This window comes from Oreochromis niloticus, linkage group LG14 (assembly GCF_001858045.2).
Source record: "Oreochromis niloticus isolate F11D_XX linkage group LG14, O_niloticus_UMD_NMBU, whole genome shotgun sequence".
Taxonomy (NCBI): Eukaryota; Metazoa; Chordata; class Actinopteri; order Cichliformes; family Cichlidae; genus Oreochromis; species Oreochromis niloticus.
In genome coordinates, this window is record NC_031979.2 from 37858011 (window position 1) to 37880770 (window position 22760).

At 41.7% G+C, this 22760-nt stretch overlaps 1 protein-coding gene across 6 annotated transcripts in view; it reads left to right on the forward strand.

Moving 5' to 3' along the window:
• Positions 1 to 22760, forward strand: part of ltbp4 (latent transforming growth factor beta binding protein 4) — a 59686-nt gene that overhangs the window by 18536 nt on the left and 18390 nt on the right. For 4 of the 6 annotated variants that reach the window (XM_003448974.5, XM_025898153.1, XM_019367660.2 and 1 more), the window contains exons 4-11: positions 651 to 874; positions 7505 to 7711; positions 14628 to 14870; positions 15200 to 15273; positions 16860 to 17033; positions 17682 to 17784; positions 19419 to 19478; positions 20830 to 20952. In XM_003448974.5, the coding sequence (XP_003449022.4) occupies positions 651 to 874; positions 7505 to 7711; positions 14628 to 14870; positions 15200 to 15273; positions 16860 to 17033; positions 17682 to 17784; positions 19419 to 19478; positions 20830 to 20952 (1208 nt within the window). The remainder of the gene's footprint in view (positions 1 to 650; positions 875 to 7504; positions 7712 to 14627; positions 14871 to 15199; positions 15274 to 16859; positions 17034 to 17681; positions 17785 to 19418; positions 19479 to 20829; positions 20953 to 22760) is intronic. The other 2 variants (XM_019367663.2, XM_019367664.2) reach the window with 2 other exon arrangements.

The following is a 22760-nucleotide window of genomic DNA, read 5'->3' on the forward strand; positions in this document are numbered from 1 at the left end:
GCCATTACTGTTCAGCTGTTAGTGTTATCACTGTTCAGCTGTTAGTGTTATTATTGTTCAGCTGTTAGTGCTATCACTGTTCAGCTGTTAGTGTTATTACTGTTCAGCTGTTAGTGTTATCACTGTTCAGCTGTTAGTGTTATCACTGTTCAGCTGTTAGTGTTATCACTGTTCAGCTGTTAGTGCCATTACTGTTCAGCTGTTAGTGCTATCACTGTTCAGCTGTTAGTGCTATCACTGTTCAGCTGTTAGTGTTATCACTGTTCAGCTGTTAGTGTTATCACTGTTCAGCTGTTAGTGTTATCACTGTTCAGCTGTTAGTGTTATTACTGTTCAGCTGTTAGTGTTATCACTGTTCAGCTGTTAGTGCTATCACTGTTCAGCTGTTAGTGCCATTACTGTTCAGCTGTTAGTGTTATTACTGTTCAGCTGTTAGTGTTATTACTGTTCAGCTGTTAGTGCCATTACTGTTCAGCTGTTAGTGTTATTACTCTTCAGCTGTTAGTGTTACTTAGTCTGATGGTAAAATTGTAATCATATATTCTTACATTGTGCATGATAGTTTTTTGTGTATATTTAAAGTAAATTTTTTGTTTATGTATTTTTTGACTACATATTATGTGTTCGCTGTTATCTAATGTATCTAATAGCCTGAGAGAGGTCCAGGCAGTGCTGCTGAGAAAGATTCTGTCACAGGGAGGAAGAGGTGACAAGATGGCCACCCTGCTGATGAAGCACATTGAGAGGGAGAGGAATAAAGTTCACAGTGCAACCTCCCCTTTTAATGCTTCCTCATCCTCCTCACTGAAAACAAGTGTGAAGACGTTCCACACCCAGAAGGGGCAGTACAGCATCCATTTCAACACCCCGACAGGTCAGTGATGTCAGTTATTTTAAAATTTTTTCATGTTTCATATTGTCAAACAGTTTTAATATTAGACAAAGCTAACCCAGGTAAATACAAAATGCAGCGTTTTAATGATGATTTTTTTTATGAAGGGAAAAAAAATCTCCTGATAGCCCTGTGTGATAAAGTAACTGCTGCTGTTGTTAAGTTGGGAATTTATTAACTACACTCTTTGGAAAGGATAGAGGTTTTTTTCCCCCCTTTAATACATGAAGTTATTGTTTGAAAACTACATTTTGTATATATTCTGGTATCTCTGTCTATTATTAAAATGTGTTTGATGGTCTGAAAACAGTGCAGTAAAGAATTTTTTTGTTTAATAGAAAAAGAGAATACTGCACTGATTGATGTACTTTGTATAGTGCATAACTGCATCTTCCAATGAATTGATGCATTCTCATAAAATTAGAATTAATCCAATAACATCAGATGGGAGCAGCATATTGCACCTTTAGCTTGAATACAGTAGCTGAGGTGGATGTTGCCTCCTAATAGGATTTTAACATTTAACATTCTATGTGTATATTTTCAAAATTTCTTTCTGATTATGTCTTTCTGCAACTCGTGCACTGCTCTCTCTCCTTCCTCATCTCCACCTTATCGTCTTCCTCCTCACCTCTAGCCTTCTAATGAAGTCAGGGCTTTAGCATCCCAAAATTTACATAAACATGTTTATTTATTCCTGATATTGTGGCAATTATTTATTGTCAGCAGATTATACATGTGACCCTCCCGTCTCCAGACAGCTGACAACCTGGCTAAACAACAACAGCTGGTCACAAGCTAACATTATGTCAGCTAATGTGGGGCTCGAGTGTCCTAACATTTTCTCTCTCTAATAAACAAGCATCAGAGTCCAAAAAGTTACATCCAGAGGCTAACAGCAGCTAACAGAGGCAAACAGGAGTTAACTGCAGCTAATGACAGCTAACAGCAGCTAAAATAAACACTGAGGGCCATGAGTGCAAAAATAAATTGATTTAATACATTAATAAATAATTAAATGTTTCAACAATTAATGGAGCCAACTTGATAAAAAAATTATTAAATAATTTGTTAATTAAATGCATACTTAATACAGAAAAGACAGAAAAGTTCAGGGTATACTCAACAACTAGCTTTAGTGACACTTATCAGACAGACGTGAGCGTCACCGGCTCAAATCGACTCATATCCAGAGTACGTAGACATGGACACATACAGGGAGTGCAGAATTATTAGGGAAGTTGTATTTTTGAGGAATAATTTTATTATTGAACAACAACCATGTTCTCAATGAACCCAAAAAACTCATTAATATCAAAGCTGAATGTTTTTGGAAGTAGTTTTTAGTTTGTTTTAGCTATTTTAGGGGGATATCTGTGTATGCAGGTGACTATTACTGTGCATAATTATTAGGCAACGTAACAAAAAACAAATATATACCCATTTCAATTATTTATTTTTACCAGTGAAACCAATATAACATCTCCACATTCACAAATATACATTTCTGACATTCAAAAACAAAACAAAAACAAATCAGCGACCAATATAGCCACCTTTCTTTGCAAGGACACTCAAAAGCCTGCCATCCATGGATTCTGTCAGTGTTTTGATCTGTTCACCATCAACATTGCGTGCAGCAGCAACCACAGCCTCCCAGACACTGTTCAGAGAGGTGTACTGTTTTCCCTCCTTGTAAATCTCACATTTGATGATGGACCACAGGTTCTCAATGGGGTTCAGATCAGGTGAACAAGGAGGCCATGTCATTAGTTTTTCTTCTTTTATACCCTTTCTTGCCAGCCACGCTGTGGAGTACTTGGACGCGTGTGATGGAGCATTGTCCTGCATGAAAATCATGTTTTTCTTGAAGGATGCAGACTTCTTCCTGTACCACTGCTTGAAGAAGGTGTCTTCCAGAAACTGGCAGTAGGACTGGGAGTTGAGCTTGACTCCATCCTCAACCCGAAAAGGCCCCACAAGCTCATCTTTGATGATACCAGCCCAAACCAGTACTCCACCTCCACCTTGCTGGCGTCTGAGTGGGACTGGAGCTCTCTGCCCTTTACCAATCCAGCCACGGGCCCATCCATCTGGCCCATCAAGACTCACTCTCATTTCATCAGTCCATAAAACCTTAGAAAAATCAGTCTTGAGATATTTCTTGGCCCAGTCTTGACGTTTCAGCTTGTGTGTCTTGTTCAGTGGTGGTCGTCTTTCAGCCTTTCTTACCTTGGCCATGTCTCTGAGTATTGCACACCTTGTGCTTTTGGGCACTCCAGTGATGTTGCAGCTCTGAAATATGGCCAAACTGGTGGCAAGTGGCATCTTGGCAGCTGCACGCTTGACTTTTCTCAGTTCATGGGCAGTTATTTTGCGCCTTGGTTTTTCCACACGCTTCTTGCGACCCTGTTGACTATTTTGAATGAAACGCTTGATTGTTCGATGATCACGCTTCAGAAGCTTTGCAATTTTAAGACTGCTGCATCCCTCTGCAAGATATCTCACTATTTTTGACTTTTCTGAGCCTGTCAAGTCCTTCTTTTGACCCATTTTGCCAAAGGAAAGGAAGTTGCCTAATAATTATGCACACCTGATATAGGGTGTTGATGTCATTAGACCACACCCCTTCTCATTACAGAGATGCACATCACCTAATATGCTTAATTGGTAGTAGGCTTTCGAGCCTATACAGCTTGGAGTGAGACAACATGCATGAAGAGGATGATGTGGACAAAATACTCATTTGCCTAATAATTCTGCACTCCCTGTACTAACAGCTGAGGTAAGCAGTGGACTGACAGCCTACACTCAGTACAGATGAACGGGAGCTTTTTGTCCTACAGTAGCCATTGTAGCTAGGATTATGCTACAGTGGGAGTGCAAGAAAACAGAACTGCAATCTGCTGACATCTAGTGGTGAGATTTTACACACTGTACCTTTAAGTGTGACAAATAAGCAAAAAACGAAGAAATCAAGAACGGGCCAAAGTCTGATAAAGTAGCACAAAAGACAAAATTGTGTCCAGTACTGGACCTGATGCTGATGAGACAATAACCAAAGGTGGAGGTTGATTCTGAAATAAATTAAAGTAAAATACAATCAGCACTTTATGATGCACCCTTTGCACTCTAAGGTTGCCATTTTGGCTTTTTCATATAATTTCATATAAAAAGGGTGCCAGATTAGCTCAGTGGGTGAGCGGGCAACTATGTGCTGCATGTAGTCGCCTGGGTTTCAGTCCGACCCTTTGCTGCATGTCTTCCTCTCTCTCTCCCTGTGTTCCTGTCTCTCTCTATCCAATAAAGGCTAAAATGCCCCAAAAAATAATATTAAAAAAAGGTGAAAATTCTGTGTGTCTGTGGTGTGTAACACTGGTGTGGTGTTACAGATATCGCAGCACTCTTAACATGCCCGATCATGTTTGGGCACAGTAAGAGTAACCGTGTATTCGCCTCACATACCACTATGCGTGGATCATTATTTTCTCTAATAACCTGAGCGGAGCCGATATGTTGGTGCTGATGGATAGAAGGCGCGCGTCTATCAGCCATGCGCCGCAGGAATGTGCTGTTTGTTTCCACCCACCGTGTGTTAATGGAGCTGGAAGCCAGGTTTCCATTGTGCGCTTCAGATAAGAACAGCGTTAATGCGGTGTCGGAGTCCGGGCCTGATCGCTGTGATTAGACCTGTAAACAGTTCCTGTCTTTGTTCTGCTGTGGGGAGAACCCGGTTCATGCAGGAACGGCTGAAAGCTGCAGATGGAGGCTTTCTCATAGCTCTGGTGGAAGCTGGTTCTGAGATGTTCCCAGTTTGGCTTGACCTGAGTCCTTTTATTAAGGATGACTGGAAACATGCATCCATAACTTTTGTGTGTTTGTCCATCATTGGCAGATTATCAGTAAAAAAAAAAAGTCGACAACCTAAAAACAAACCCATATTCAAAAAAACTGAGTTTATGAGTTTATGTACCATTAACAAAATATTAGCTGGCTCCTGTTGGTGAACTTCAAAATCCTCCTTTGCACAGCTTTGTTGTTCATTTTTTAAAAGGAATAAAACCTGCAGCTCCTGTTGGCATCAAGCACCAGCCATCAGCTCCCGTTTCCTTAAACTGTGACGTACTGATGAATCACAGCAGATCATTATGAGCATTTTTGAAGCTGACTTCTGCGGTGAGAGTCGAGCCTTAAGAAACAGGTGGTGCTGTAATAACAATAATAATATTGTTTGTTTTGTTTCTGCCTTACAGCAGCTCTCCATCTGTCAGTCAGGACATGAGCTCATAGGAAAACACCCACAGGAACAACCAGCCTCTATTCCAGCCAGAGCCACAGCCTCACCTCTGCCGGGGCCCCCGTTACTGTTTCAGTGACACGGGGCCAGTTTGGAGAGCGCTGTGTCACCCTGTGAAGTCCAACAGTGGTTCAGTTTTATTTATACAGCACTGAACCTCAATAATATTCACCTCAAAGAGCTTTATACTGTGAGGCAAAGACCCAACAATCAGACGGCCCCCTATGAGCAGCCGTGTACCACTGATCTGATGAAAAGGAAGGCTCTGCCTCCCATTCTACTTTTAAATACTCCACGAACAACAAGTAGGCCTGCAGAGTGAGAGCGAAGTGCTCTAATGGAGTGATATGGTACTATAAGGTCATTAAGATAAGGTGAGCGATGTTCCAGTGTATCATGTACATAAGCCACTGATTAAAAAAGAGAGTGATGAAGCTTCCTGTGAGCTCTGTGCACATCAGTGTTAGAAAATCACACATTATATAGCTAGAAAGTGCATTTTCTGAAGAAACTGCAGTGTGAATGCTTGAATCTGAATGTATGCACTGAAATGAATTAATTGCTGAATTTTACGTTAAAAATGTTGAATGAGATGAAAAATACAGAAATTTTCACCTGAAAACAAAAGTGCTGAACTGCTAAAAGCTGACATCCACACAGAAGTTGGAAAATAGCTGAAAATATTTTAATTGTAAATTAGAAAAACCTAAGTAATGAGAAAAGAAAATTTCGAGTCAGAAAACATCTGAATGAATATTAAAAGTTAATTTTCTTTGAATCACTGAATGACTAAAATGTGATCCCTCCACTTGGATGGCATGAAATTGTGATCCACTGACCAATCAGATCTCCAGAAAATATCCCTCAGGCCTCAGTGCTCAGCGAGAAAGAGAGGAGGACGGTAGAAAAATAGATCCTTAGGATCAACTTGATCCCTTATTCGTCAGCAGTTTCTTTGTTGTGTGTGGAACTGCTCACCCTCATATGAAGTTTGCATGTTTGATTTGTTCTTTGGTTTCTCTCAGACAGTTTAACACAGCTGAAATAAAACAGACTGTAAAAGGTTTCCACTGGTTTCCCATTATAACCAACCAGTCACACTGCTTAGTGTGCATTTTAAAATGTATGTTTATACAGCGCCAAATCACAACAACAGTTTTCTCAAGGTGTTTTTTATTGTAAGGTAAAGATCCTACAATAGTACAAAGAAACCAGAGAAAAACCCAACAATCAAAAGACCCCTTTGAGCAAGCGCTTTGGCAACAGTGGGAAGGAAAAACTCCTTTTAAACAGGAAGAAACCTCCAGCAACAGAAAAAGAGGAAAGTAAAATAATTTGCTGACTCCAGCAAAAGTCAGCAAATAATCATAAAGTAGGGGAGGATTGTGACACCAGGTGTGCAGTTTCAATGGAAGCTCCGACCCTCGTTTGACACATCTGGTTTCAAAACCCCAAAATGGCGACGGCAAAAACGATAGTCATGTGACATCCATCTTTTACACTGTGTATGGATGTGCTGGGCCTCCGTTGGAGGCTGATGGAGACAAAACACAGAGCAAAAACACACTGAATGCTGGGTCACGTTGGCACGGTATCAGCGTCAAAGGTCAGTGTTGGTCAGTGTTGCGTTCACAGGTGGAGGAAATGATCGGATTCTGTAGGTTTAAAGTTGAGGCTTTCCCTCCAGCTCTGCACCATGGAGCCACTTTAAGACTTTTGGTGAATTTGACCCCCAGAAACCCAAAACCGGGGTTGCATCACCACCATGATGTCCTCCAGCGTTCTGCAGTGGGTTATGAAACTGTGTGCAGAGATAGAGGGCCTCTGTTCGTACCGAAGAAAAGGCCAATAAAATAAGAAGAGGAGGAGGAGTGAAGAGGGGAGAGAGATTGATACAGTAATGCTTGCTCTCTCAGTGTGGACTGATGGACCAGATCCCCGCTAAACATTTTGTTTGGATCGGAGCCCAGTCCTGCACACTGCTTTCAATTATCTCTCTCCCCTCTCTCTCTCTGCTGCTCACTCGCTCTCACTCAGGAGTGTTTAGGGAAAAACCGAACTGGGAGAGGGGAGGGGGGAAACGTGTTTTCTTCTTCCTTCCTTCCCTCCTTTTTTTCCTGCGACGCTCGTTCGCACTCCACCACAGAGCAAGAAAGAGAGAAAGCGGGGCAGAGCCAGAGCGCCGAGGTTTGGGAGTTTTTTGGCGATGCAGCACGCTCGCAAACTCTGACTCCAAGCACTCGACATGCGGCGAATCTGCTGTTTCCTGTCACTGTCCTGCTCCTTCATCTTCTTCTTCACCTCTCTTCTGCCAGCCGATGGACAGCCAGCAGGAGGAGGAGCGAGAGGAGGGGGAGGAGTAGAGACGATCCAGGTGATGTTCACGCCGACCATCTGCAAGGTGCGCTGTAGCCAGGACCGATGTGTCAACTACTGCGAGAGAGGCAACGTGACGACGCTGTACAGCGGCGACGAAGGAGGAGGAAGGAGAGACGGCTCCCGCGGACCGGGCTTCAGAGTCTGTGAGTTGAAGCTTTAACTTTAAAGACCTGCATGTGAATAAATAGCTCTAACACAGAGAGGGACGGTGTCGGGTTCACTGCCAAGTTTGCGTGGAGTAAATAATGCACACGTGCAGGTTTGTGCAGCTTGTCTTAAATCTGCTTCAAATTTAAAATTCCTGCTGAAAGCTGGTGTAAAGCTTCCGGTATGAAGCGGGATATCAGCAGGATGTGAACAAACCTTTATGTCCACGACATTCGTGTATTGTGTTGAAGAGATATCAGCTGAAGTTGAGCTAGGGCCAGCTGGTCTTAATGTAACCCCAGTTCAGACCACAAGATGGTGCTGTGAGACCACGCAACCTTTATTTGTGAAAATAATTGCGACACAGAATTTCCCGTTCACGTCCCTGAATACACCATGAAAATGCATTTTCCTGTTTTCTAAGCAGGTGAGTTGTTAATATGTGAACCAGGCTCAGGGAGGGCCGTCTCCCGTGAGGGAAGACGGAACAAAAGGCACTTTTGTTAAACTCTTGAATTAAAGCTGAAAGTCTTCAGTTTAAATCCACCGTGGTGGTGCACAGCTGTGAAATGGACCGGGTTGTTTTTGACCTGTTTCACGTTACATGTGACTCACCAAAGGCTACATTAGCTTTGTAACATAAACCTCACAACAGCCGTGTTATTGGTCACATAACGGTATTAACAAAGGCTCTGACAGCAGAAACATGTCCAGAGGTCCAGTTCAGGGACTCCAGTTAGCTGAGGTGAAGCCGAGCAGACTGCTAACAGCTACAGCCACATGTCAGTCAAAGAGCCCCCACTAATACAAACTTTAAGCCTTAATACAGTTTAAACAGGTGAGCTATAAAATCGTTTTCTCATGTTTCTCTACAGTTGTGATGAAGGCAAAATTATCTATACACCTAACAGATTGTGCATCAGGCTGCAAACATGTTTAGTTCTGCTGTAAAGTTTTGAATGGGAGTCTGTGGGGACTAACTCACTGCTGACACCAGCCTCTTGTGGATGTTAAAGGAACTGCAGCTTTTGGTAATGGGTCTGCTTAATTCTCCTGTCCCAGCCGAGTCCACCACTGCTGGCAGTATCATCCGTTTTTGTGTTTTGTTGCCCATAAATAGCGAGGAGCGTTTTATTATCTTAATGCTGCTGGGGTTTTTTCTTCTTCTTCGTTGTTTGAGGAATCTGGACATTCTTTATGAATTACTGTAAGTGTTGTCAGATGATGTCTGCCTAGATTTACTTTGCTAAAGTTGGATATTTGACTCTTGGACTTGAATCTGAGGTAACATGAGAGGCTCAAACCTGAGATTTATAGAGAATGAGCTCGAGAAAATTCCAGCCCGTCAGAGATAATAACTCCTGTGCTGAACATTTGATCTTCACGCTCTCAATGAGGCTTCACGTGTGAAGCTGCTCCAGCTGAGTCATGTGACCTGCAGCTCTTTGATGGTTGGCAGAGTTGGGAGGCTGAAGCCCAGCCAGTGAATAGTTGTATAGTCTGATCTGATCCCGGGTCAGTGAGTGTTAATCGTTCCTGCTGGCAGCGAGTCGGAGTTGTCAAACAGCACAAGACTCTTGCAGGAAGCACAAAGGGTCCAGCGCTGTTTGATTTAAACTTAATTAGTGGCTCGAAACACAAACCAGCAGTTTATCTAATCACCAATCACTCGTTACATTATTTCCAGCTGTAATTGAATCGCAATTACCGTGATTCACATTTAATCTGCTTTGATCAGAAAAGCCCCACATAAAAGGCTTTGAACTGGAAGTCAAACTCACATTGAGATAAGCTGAGTACTTATCTTAATTCATCCCAAATTTAACAGCAGAATAATCTGAAAAGGGTCAAAACTAACCGAAAATTAAACATTTCGATATTCTTTTCCATAGTCAGCCCTTTAAAACCCTCAGGAGTGGAAGCTACATGTTACCAAATAATCTGCGAATTTAAATTGAGCACTTCTTAAAACTTTTCCCAGCAGGGGGCAGCATTTTACCTACAAGCTTAAGGCCTCATCTGAGCCGGTATTACGCAAAGAGACAATGCAGTATTTACAGTATTAATTTAACTGTTTGGCAGTTAGGTTTGAAGCTTGAGTTAATCCCATAAAGTGATTGTTTTCAGTCTTAACAAATGGCTCTTTGGCTCCCTCTTCAGGCTGCTGATGCAATAGCATTATCAGCTCTCATTTGATCAGTGTGAACATTATTAGAAGTTCAGCACCATCATTTATCGACTTTACTGTCTCCAGCAGTGCAAAGTTACCCCAATGTTTTCTTTTTTGTTCTTTTCGGTGAAACTGAGCGTGGTGCTGGTGATGGTTGCTCTCCATTTGAATACCAAACGGTAATCAAGTTCATACTTGGATGTTTTCTAGTTTGAGATTGGCCTGTTTATGTAATGAACTCTTTGGGCAGATGCTCTGCTATTAAGGCAAAGGTCATGAACGCTGGACTGGTGTCTTTGTAAGAGTAGCACGATCTGCTGATTATTAGATCCCAAGAGTCGGGTGCCCTTTGTATGAGATACTCAAGCTTCCTGCAGAGCATGATGATTCTTTGGTTGTAGTCATCCATATTTTCTGAACTACAGAACTAGAAAAAGAGACCAGGAGTCTGTTTGCAGTAAACTGTATCAGTTTGCTCACGTAATAAGCTGTTGCTACATGGCTAACATCAGCAGTTTTCATCATCATCAGTCTAGAAAAGCATTTAAAGTTCAGCATTATTGTTTATTCCTTTATTCTCTCCGCGCTGTCTCGAGGGGTGGAAAGTGTTTGCTCTTGATTTTATTATTTTTATTTTTTTTAACCAAGCATGGTTTCTTTCCAAGTGTTTACATAGTGGATCAAAAAGATTTGAGGCATTTTTTCCCTGGCAACTTTCAGCACAATACCTAAATTTCTTAGAAAGAGCTGCTGCCTCAAACACTAAACTCAGGAAGTGGCAGTCTGCTTGCAGTAAAGGTTAACAGTGATAGCTGTCTGTGACTATTTGTAGGTCAGTAAACCATAAATCCTCCTCCGCAGAGCAGGAGGTGGTGGGGGGTGTACACCTGCAGATATGTAGCTGTGCCTGCCTCTGTTTTATGCTTTAAAGGCCTTGGTTTAGAAAAGGGTTTTCCACATTTTTTCATTTTACCCTCATTGATGGTTTGGAGAGTTTGTGCCATCATATTTTTTCATGTTGATGAATACCAATGGCTGTTTGCTGGTTTTCTGGATATTTGTGCAACAAGTGCTACATCTGGAGAGAAGGAGAGGAATCAGAGGGGCAGAGGGAGAAGAGAGACCACTGACATATGGCTTTCATTTATCATAAAAATAGCCCCATCGCACGTCCCTGTGTTTCAGAGGACATCATAGTTACTTAGTTTGTTGGAGAGCCAACCTGATGGCAACTTTAAGCCAAGTTTTAATCAAGCAATATAATGCTTATGTCACCGGGGGTCTTTGCCTTTTGTCGTCCTATGGATGTCAAGTCCTCAGTATGTGGACTACAGCTCTTTGTCCTCACAACATCAGTAACACACACACACACACACACACACACACACACACATATATATGTGCCCAGGATATTTTGCTGGTGATGTGTGAATGTTTAAACAAGCAGTGAGGTAAGACTGGACAGCAACACACACAAACACACACAAACACAAGGGAGGAGGTGGTGACATCATAGGGTCAGAGGTTAATCCCCCTGTCCAAACAGCTGTTCTCCCCATCAGCCTCTCTCGCTTTACATACAGACTAACAATCAAAACAGAGAAGCACACGAATGTAAAGGAAAACATGGGAGATGTTGTTATGTGTCAAAACACACAAACCAAAGCAACAGAAATTTGACAAAATAAACTAAATATTAACATTTCAGAGCAACATCTCAGAGCTGCTAGCATGGATGTCGATTCCATTTGGACAGAATTAACATTACAGAGCGAGGTGGGGGATAATGTATTCCTTGTGGGGTTTGGGTAATTTAAGTCTATTACAGGAACTGGACTGTAACTGGGTAACCAAAACAGAAAGCAACAAAAGCCTCCATAAAGAGGAGAAAATCTTCCTGAGACTCTTAACGTTTTGAAGTTTTTTCCTCCATATCCCAATAACCCGATGACGGCTGTCTGCACATCCATGGGAGGGGCTGGCAGATTCTTCAGCTACTTTTAATCACACTTCTTCAAGTAAATCCACCAGACTAGCAGGAGCTGACTAAATTAATTAGCTGCTGAACTGTCAGGGAGAGTTTCTGCATGTGCGGTTTGCTGCGTCTCTCAGTCGTATCTGTTGGTCGGTGATAAATTCAGATTGCGGGTCAGGAAAAAACAAGCTGAGTGTGAGCTGTGGGAGGTGCTGGAGGTGACGGTCACGGTCACCGCGGTGAGGCAGGAAACCACACATGCTATTGTTGTTTTCTTCCTTCTTTTTTCACATTTACATCATAAGTGCAACATTTTTAGAAAGCTCCTGATTTTGAAGTCCTATCTAAGGGCAAATGTACCGAGTGTCCATAACTGAAAAACACGGAGATATGCACTTTGCGTTAGACGTAAAGGTTCTGTGGGTAACCTCCTTAAAACCTGTAAAGACACCAGTGACCGTGAATGTTACACTCACACAGGGGTGCTAAGTAGTGTTTGTAGGCAACGGCACAACCACAGTTACTGCAACCACATGTGGTGAACTTGTGAACTTGTTGCCTTTCAAATTGGTGCTTTGACCAGGTCTGCATCAGCGTTGCTGCTCCACCAGGTGTAACAATAAAGTTTAACATCCAGGGATCCACGAAAACAGAATTTATGAAGTTTAACAGAGTTAGAAGTTAGCAGGAAGTTAGCTCGCTAGTTTCCACCTAAACATGATATAGCATGTTCTGACTGAGAGATTTCTGAAACATTCAAACGTACAGCTCTGCTATCACTTCCAACATAAATGAAGACAGAAAACTAAACAGCAGTGACGTTTGTAGGGTTACTGAAGTTGGGCTAGCTGCTATATAATGCTAGTGACAGAGGTATGTTAGCATAACATAAACAGTGAAGCTGGAGGATGAACGCTAACTTTTTTCCACTCGATAAAAGTTAACGTGAGGGTTCCCGATGGTTAGGGACAAATGTAATCTCATGGCAGGATGCTGTAAACGGACCAAACTTCAGTCCGGAAAACAACTGAGATAATCCATCCACAATACCAGGTTAGTCATTAATATACTGCTGCATGGGCTGGGCTGCAGTTACATCAGAACGGTTTAAAAACTGAGCTTTAAAATGAACAGTGGTAATAAAAACCAACAGAGGCCGACAGTGATCACTGACTGTTTTTAGGGGCTTGTTCAGATTAAATAGAACAACATACAAAGCCTTAAAACATGTTAAAAACACAACAGCCTTAATAAACGCAGAGTAGTTTGGACCCGGAAGCAGGATTCATACATCAACACTTAAAGACTGGATAATGACTTTGGGACATCGACACGTTGATAAAAAGGGACTAAGATGGAGTCAGTCTGTCTGTCTCAGTCAGTCCAGGTTTGACCGCGACTGTTTGGAAACAGGTTGTGTCCCAACACTTGGTCAATTCATCTACTTCCAAATGGTTGCTGAGGGAATTCTTATATTTGTACATATATTTATCCTTAAAATTCTCACATTCCTGCTCTTATGTTTTGTTGTTTCTTATGTTTCTTGTATTTTGTACACCTCTGTTGTTTGTAAAGCTTGCACTCAAATGTGCTGGAGCAGTGTACCAAAACATGTGATGTGACAATAAAAGTGATTTGATTTGATCTGAAAACATTGCATGCAATGACTGGGCACACACCAGCTTTCACTAGTCTTCAGGAGGTGACTGTCTCATGTTTATCTTAGTGTGACTGAGTCATTAGTGAGCTGCAGTGCTGTGTGTGAGCTAAACTAAATCAATGTTAGTCTTTGTTCTTTTGTGGCTTTGGGTTGGAGTGTGTTTGTAGACGTTTTGTGACGATCCGTTCAGATTTTCAGATTAAACATGACCAGAGTTTCAGATCATTCGTTAAAGATATGAAATGTGAGCCCGAAGCTGTGAATACTTGGCTCCCTACATTTTTTAAACTTCCACACAGAAACAGGATGAAGTACAGCTACAGCCCAAAGCCTCCAGGTGCTGCCTCTCGGCAGGCTTCCAGACGTTGGCCAATGGGGGCGGGCAAAATCAAAGTTCATCTCATAGATTTTTCATGTTTGTCTCTGTTTATTCTCTCCGCCAGTTTTTCAGTGTTTACAGTATTTCATCAGTGTAATCCCCCACACTCGTTCTGTTTTTTCTCAGCTTCGCCCCAGGAACGTCGTCCAAACTCTCCGAGTGTGTTTGTGTTGATGTGGTCCATCTGTGGTTTGATGTCCAGCATGATAACTGTGTTTACAGCAACACACACGCAGCAGTGCAGTGTGTGTGTATGTTTGTGTGTGTGTGTGTGTGTGTGTGTGTGTGTGTGTGTGTGTGTGTGTGTGTGTGTGATAGAGTTACATCACAAACAGGACTACACGCACACACAGAGCGTCAGCAGTGGAAGTCGTTAATCTTTTTACTGAAGTTCAAACACGAGTTTGATCCGATTCAAGAGTTCCTCTGCAAGTCTATGGGAAAACAGCCCCAGCCCCGAGCTCTGTAAACATTTTCCTGATGGGTTTTTGAGGACAGTCATTGCAGGTTATATACAATAAAACAGGAAGTCCATTTTTGAAATTTTGCTTATTTTAAGTGCCAGAAAAGAGGTCAGAGGTACTTCGATCCTTAGCCTGTGTGTGAGCTCTTCCTAATTTGACAGATTTTACTGCTGTTGTTCTGTAAACAGCTCACAGGAATCATGAATCTGTGATTGTATTTATTTACTGAATAGATAAGTAAGCAGGTTTGTTTGCCTCCCACAGTCCTCTGTCCTCTGCTCTGTAAGAACGGCGGAGTCTGTCTGCAGAAGGACCGCTGCCTGTGCCCGCCAAACTTCACCGGGAAGTTCTGCCAGATCCCCGTCACACCCACAGACTCCTCTGCAGCCTTCACCAATGAGATCGTCAAGCCCGTTCTCCTCTCTTCCATGGCATCCAATCAGGAGCTGGTTCGGTCCGAGTTCCTGCTGCCGCTAGGACGGGACGCAGAGACGATGACTGCTGGAGGTAAGCGACCTGTGACCTTTAACCCCAACTGTGTCTGTGGGTGGCTGTGACGTTTTTGTGTAACTCTTTGGAATTTTGAAATATAGAATTTTTAAAAATATTTCTTGATATCTCAATATTTTACAGATATTTATTTATTTCGGTTATAGTTTGCTCAGTTTCGTTCTGACATTATTATGTTTATATGTAATAATATCTTTATTCGTTTGTCACTGGTCATTTATTTGATACATTTTTGGCAGCTTTGAGCGAGCTTCCACAGATAATTTGTTGCTATTGTGAATGGTGCCTCACTGCAGTTATCCTTTAATGTTCACACGCACGTGCAGCCCCCAGCGGGCCCTTGGTGAAGGTCAGAGTTCAGCACCCCCCTGAGGCCAACGTGAAGGTCCACCAGGTGAAGGTAAGAACATTAACAGTTCCTCTGACTGGACGATTAAACTGTCAGTCATCATGTGATGATAAACTTTTTGTTCAAGCTGTTGATAAAACAAAGAACAATTGTTTCGTTTTTTAGTTTTACATTGTTATAGTTTTGTAAATATCTTTATTTAAAATAATATTCTCTCACATACATCGAGGTTTTACAAACTTTTTATTTTGTAGATATTTCATAAACATTAATATTCAGTTTTTGCATTTATGTCATCTGTTTTTACATATTTTTATATTTTAACATATTTTTTTGTTATGTTCTTAGATTTATTATTTTACATGTTATTAAAAATCTCTAAATTTTTTAAATGTTTTAATGATCTTTTATTACATTTTTAATAATTAATAGTAATTATAATATATCTATATATAATGTATTTGTTATTATTTAAATCTTTGATTTTATTTGAAACAATTGTTTTCTTAAATATATAAACTTCAAAAAAAAATTCTTGGAAGTTCTTTAAAACCATCTAAATCCATCGACCTTCTTCTGTTTATTCGGGGCCATGTCGTTTGGCTAGCAGCCTTAGTACCTCCTCCAGCTACTCCGGGGGAACACCGAAGCCTTCTCAGGCCAGCCAAGAGTTATAATCTCTCCAGCATGTCCTGGGTCTTCCCTGGAGGGGTGGGACATGCCTGGACACCTCGCCCAGGAGGCATCCTTGTCAGATGCCTGAACCAGCTCAACTGCCTCCTTTCGATGTGGAGGAGCGGCAGCTCTACTCTGAGCCCCTCCGGGATGGCAGAACCTCTAACCCTATCTCTAAGGGAGAGGCCAGCCACCCTTCGGAGGAAGCTCATTTCCGCCACTTTTTTTTTTATCTGTGATCCCGTTCTTTCCGTCACTACCCACAGCTCGTGACCAGCCAGAGCACCAATCCGTCTGTCGATCTCCCGCTCACTTCTCGCATCACTCATGAACAAGACCCCGAGATACTTAAACTGCTTCACTTTGGGCAGGAACTCGTCCCTGACCCGGAGTGGGCACTCCACCCTTTTGAGGACCATGGCCTCAGATTTGGAGGTGCTGATTTTTATTCCTGCCGCTTAACACTTGGTTGGGAACCGTTCCAGTGCGAGCTGGAGGCCATCAGCAGTGACAAAGGTCAGCCCTGGCGGAGTCCATCACCCACCAGGAACGAGCCCGACTTATTGCCGGCTATGCAGACCAAGCTTTTGCAAAGGTTGTATAAGGATCGAATGGCCCATAGCAATGGGCTAGACACCCCATACTCCCGAAGCAACTCCCACAGGAATCCCACACAGTCGAACGCCTTCTTCAAATCCACAAAGAACATGTAGACTGGTGGGCAAACTCCTGTGCAGAGTTCCACGACCAGGACGAAAACCACATTGTTCCTCCTGTATCCGAGGTTCGACTGACAGACGCACATCTAAACAGTCATCTTAATTTCTTGCAGGAGTTTTAAATTTTTAACCTCAGATCAAGTTTAATGTCATTTATTCATTTATTTTTAACCCTTTCATCGAATATGCCTGTAGTCTTTTGCATTCACTTGCTTGCAGGTAAGTTGAATCTTCTTGTTCCAGGTGTCTGGATTCACTCCCACCCTGCGGACGCTCTCTTCCTCCTCCTCCTCAGGGTCAGCGGGTGCTCCGGCTCCTGCTGGCAGCAGAGTCCTGGCCCAGACTGTGAGGGGGGACAGCGTCTACACCCAGCAGTCCGGCTTTAAGTACTGCTTCAGAGAGGTTAAAGACGGACAGGTGAGTGGCAAAATATGAACACAAAATACCACCTAAAATTCACCAGCAGGTTTTCAAAGGAGAACTTAGTTTTTACCCATTAACATGGATTTTGTTCAATGTTCCATGTTTGGAGATTTCTAATACTGTCAGGCGGATAATTCCTGTGTTCTGTCACATCAAACAAAAAAACAACCTTTTTGGGACTTTTTACCCCACATAGGCGTTTTGGGGTTTTTTTCTGTCACTGTTGGATTGCAAAGTCAGCATGACCTTTAACCCATGTTAGGGATAAGTGCTGTCTATGACATCATAGGGATCCAAGAGTACAACAAACAGTCTGAGTGTTTAAAGTAATCTGAAACCTGAGCTTTTGGCACACAGGGATTACTTGTACATATACACCTCATCATTTGCCGAGTCATCACTGTGTTAGGAGATATATGACAGGAAGTAAGGAATCACCGAATAGATCAACTTTAATGTGATTACAATAAGCAGAAAATGCAAACACATGGTCCTACATCCTTTAAAATGACAAAGAAGTCCTTAAATCATCTCGTTGCTACACGATGCATATTGTTGTGTCTTGTTTTGATTAAAGTCCAGGCTGATAGATGTTAGCATGGCTGCGGTCCATCAGATTTATCCTGGACTGTTTGTTTTTAGTGCAGCTCTCCTCTTCCTGGCCTTCGGAGCAAGGAAATGTGCTGCAGAGGGATCGGAAAGGCCTGGGGCATCGATGACTGTGTCATCTGTCCTGAGAATACAGGTATACAAAAATACACACAATACTCATATAACACAACATAACACACTGTGTGGTCCATTCAGGCTTCCATAACCTACCTTGAGTGACCTCACTGCGATCAGTCAGAAAACTTTGAAGACTTTTATATGTCTGACATTTTATTATTGCTATTGCTTTAGACATTAAATTAGGCCCAAAAACCTTCTGGTAATTAAACTGAGACACTCGGGGAAAAAGTTCCCATAGTCCAGCTCTAACTTTATCCCTGGACAGTAAACCCAGACATGCACTGTTGAAGGTTTGACTAACTCTTCCTTTATACTCCCTGAGCCAAGCAGGAATATTATAGTATGACATCTGTTTCATGGCGGAGGTCATTGCAGTGTTTTATATCAAAAGAAAATGACCCATCAATATTAAAACAATGCACTGTTATTCCTCCTCACCTTTTTCTGTAAAAGGTAGAAAGGTGGCAGAGTGAGGGGCCAGCAGCGGAGTTTGAAACCGACATTCATGTGAAAAGCTGATGGCCACATGCTATGTAAAGTCACATGCTGCTGCAGCATTACACCGGCTTGATTTAGTGGTTTAGGGTCAGCAAGCAAAGGTGTCATAAAATAGGTCTTTCGAAAGCTCTCCTTTTTTCTGCAAGAGAAGAAAATGTCCTCACTATTCACTAATGTCCTCACTTAGGCTCGAATTTATAGAGGTCCTCACAAAGATACCTAGACTAGCACAATTATACTAACACTTTTTCTGTGAGTGAGAGTCCGCTACTTCATGACTTTAATATTTTGGAAATATTTCACCAGTAGCTGCTTATGTAACTATTGGACTTCATCACACACACACTCACATTTGTTCATCTGTTTTTGTGGGGACTGTAGTTAATACAGTGTCTTCTGAGGTTCCGTAACTCAAACATGATGATTTCAACACTGCAATCTAATCAGGTCCAAACCATTTAACAGGCCTCCCGAGGTCTGCCTCAAAGTCAGAACCCAACAGTGTGTCCTCACAAGCATAGATGCATACACACACACACAGTAAGTAATCGGGCTTCCTTGTTCTTTTAGAGCTGACTAACAGTAAAGGAATGCAACTGTGGGACTGTAGGCTTTACACACACACACACACACACACACACACACACACACACTCAGGAAATCATGTTAGCTCAACTCCTGGCGTCCAGCTTCACACCAGTCTGTAAAGAATGACAGCATACACCTTTAAAGAACAGAAAAGAGGGCCTGGATGCACACACACACACACACACACACACACACACACACACACACACACACATAACTGGTACAGTTTTTGATGTTTGTGTCTGATCAGAAAGGGAGTCATGGTTAATTCAAACTGACCAGAAAATCTTTAAAAAGCTGTTTATAGCTTTGGCTTTGTGATGGCGCCCCCTGGTGTTTCTGTTTGACCTTATTCAACTTTAATGTAGCAAACTCTGGGGTGTTCATCTTACAACCTTTTTCTTATAAATAATGTAATTTGTAGTATATTTCTTAGAAACAGTGCAGAACTGTGTTTTGTGTTCTCTCCTAGCAAACATTAAATATGAGTATGTGATCAGATAATTATTCCACAAGAATTGGTGATTGATCACCGTGTATTCGGTTATTGATCATTGTTAGGTCAGAGCGATGCCAGCTGTCCAGTTGGGTTTGAGCGAGCCAATGGAACGCAGTGTGTCGGTGAGTTTGGCGGTTGTAATCGTACAGGCGGTGGAAATATTCTGTTCTTTAAACAACAGAGAAACGAAATGATCAATCGGAGAAGGTTCTTTTTTTTCATCTCTTAAATGTGAACTTCTGTTGTTAAATGAAAAACGGATCAGTACCCAGGTCCATCCACTCCTGGTCTGTCATTAAATCACAGCAGAAGAGGCAATGCTGGTAAAATTAATGTTTTCATGGGATTGGCTGACAGCTTCATGTAGTGCCTGAATAATTGTTATGAAAATATTACATAAAGGAATAATTATGCAGATATGCCTTCCTGTTTTCAAAACTTGTACAAAAAATACTCAGAGCAGCCCTGGTCAGTTACAATACTATGCCGATGACACAGCATTATCTTATCATAGGACAAAATCGGACAAACATGTGGTCATTTGCAGATGTGTCATCAAACTACAAATAAATCCAGGAATAACAACACTACTGTGGTTGCTTTTAAAGAATTAATATGTAAAATAATCCTTATTTAATCTATTTTATACTGAGCTTTGTTCATCTCTGCAAAGGGAACTAAAACTTCTTCCACCAACATTTTATCAGAAAGTTTTAGTAGAAAGAAACCAAAAATGCAGTGTTTAATCTGAGCTGTAACAATTAAAAGTTTAACTGGTACATTTTAAACATGTTAACACTTCTAAGTGCCTAATTTAACCTTAGACTGTAGTTCTCGATACAGGCTGATATTAGCATTAATAGCTTCGGTGTGATGATTCTCTGAGAGCTGTTTCAGCCATGGACAGTTACTCTGCCATGGTGGTAAAAAGGTTTGCTGTCTGTACACATATGTCATTAATCTCTTTAGCTCGACACACCGATTTCTTGGAGAAAAAATCATAACTAACTGTCGTAACTGCTTTTAAAGTCAGAAGTTTATAAAAGGTGCCCTGTTTTCCTCTGATTTTGTTCTTATTGGTTTCCTTCATATTCCAGTCTGTGTAGACATTAGTGATAAAAAACATATTTACTGCATGAACAAAAATGACATCGATCAGAATTAACATAAAAATACCACCAAACTGTCATCTACCAAATATAAGATCTTCAGCTCTTGACCTTCTGAACTGCTTCCAAAATGAAGAAATCTTCATCTGACTATTTGTTTAAAGTCTCCATGTTTCCTACGACACTGCAATGGATTTCTTTATTTATGACCCGATGACTTATCCATCTGTAAAAAGTTTATCAGTTTTCTGATGAGCCCACTCGGGATCCAGGCGTAAGTAAATAAACGGTGTCTTAGAGGACGTTTGACCTCGGATCGCTTTGAGAGCTGAGAAAAGCCTGAAGTGTTTGTGTGTGTGCGTAGACGTGAATGAGTGCCTGCAGCCGGGGCTGTGTGAGAACGGCATCTGTGTGAACACCAGGGGGAGCTATAGCTGTGTGTGCAGGCTGGGGTTCATCCTCGACGCCTCACATGGAATCTGCATCTGTAAGTAACTCACATTTACATGCACGCTGCCGCCGCCGCCGGCTTGGGAATGAAATGAGGAATGATGCCGACTCCTGTCAGGACTTCCTGAATCCGTCTGAGCTCTCCAAGTTTCTAGACTCCCGGACTTTGGTGGGCTCGTCTCTCTTTTATTAACTTCTCAAAGATTAGCTGTGCAGCGCCATCAGAAAAGCTGAATCTGCTGCACAGCTGGAAATAACTCTAATTTCTACTATACCTATAACTAGAGCTGGGCGATATAAGATTTTTTCATATCACGATATGTTTTTTTCATTTCAGGCGATAACGATATATATCACGATATAAGCCAAATAACTATATTTGTAAGATTTAAATGTGCCGTTGCTCACAAGTAAAATGTGAAATAATTAGCAGCTTGTTTTAATTAAAATATTTATTTCCCATAATAAGTTCAACAGGGTAGATGTACTTAAGGAACATGAGACTTCAGTTTCAGATAAAGGCAAATATTGTAAACTACACAAAAGGCAGCCGCTAAAGCGTTTAAGTTTCAAAATAGAACAAACAAAACAGACTAAATTGTCAATTCCACTTAGAAACAAAATTTTAATTCTAAAAATAAATCTTAGGTCGTTTTACAGAAGAACAGACAAAATTGACTAACTTTTGTCAATATCAAATAAACTGAGAACTAAAAGGAAATTCTCAGGCTACGTCCACACGTACACGGGTATTTTTGAAAACGGAGATTTTCCGTTTTCGTTTAAAAAAATAATCCCGTCCACACGTAAACGCAGAAATGAAGGAAAACGCTGCTAGGAACATGCCAAAGCAACAGGTGGCGATATATTCCTAACCGTGTAGAAATGTTGGCCAATCAGAAGTCTAGAAGCCTCGGTAGGAAATAGTAAACAAAGATGGGGCATAGAAACAGAACCGAGTCGTATGTGTGGAGGGACAGTAACTATGTGTGTATATGTAAGCATTTAAACACTGCAGAGAGTACAATTAACAGTAACAGTATTGTAGAAATTCATTTCACCCAAACAATAACGTGGCGCACAGTGTGACGTCAAAAAAGGCGCACACCTTTGACGCTGCGTTTTCTCCGTTTTTCTTGTCCACACGTAAATGCAAAAACGGAGTTTTCGAAAATATCCACCCTGGCAGGCGTTTTTAGAAATCTCCGTTTTCAGTGACTGAAAACGCCGTTTACGTGTGGACGAAAGGTGCAAACGCATAGAAAAATCTGCGTTTTCAAAAATACCCGGGTACGTGTGGACGTAGCATCAATCTCTCCTTGTTGTATAGCTTAGCTTTTCAAACAGTTTTAACAGTGACTTTAGTCTGACAAAAGCCGAATGACGAATTAGCACTTTCAGTCAGAGATTGAGCATGCACCGCTTTATTGTATATCCAGACTTGCTTTCGGCACAATTTACAGTGCACGCTACTCTGTTTTTTGTCAGACTTGAAATAGCCGAAATACCTTCACACTACGGAACTTCTGTGGCCCTTCCGTTCGACAAGCTCTCCTGCATTGGAACCATCATCTGTTTTTTCTTCGGTAACCTTCGCTCACGCTCTCGGTTGATTTTTCTCTAGTCGGCAAACTCATTTCCTTCATTACCCGGGCAGCCCGGCTGCAAAAACAAATACACATGTGCGCCTTGGCGCTTGTGCTGTACGTAACAAGTCATGTGACGTGACGCTGCGGCTGTGATTGGTTCGGCTCTGCGCTACTTAATTTGGATTGGCTGTTCTTTTTTTTTTTTTTTAGAGGACAAGAGAGATGAGGTCTATCGCAATAGTTTAATTTTTCTATC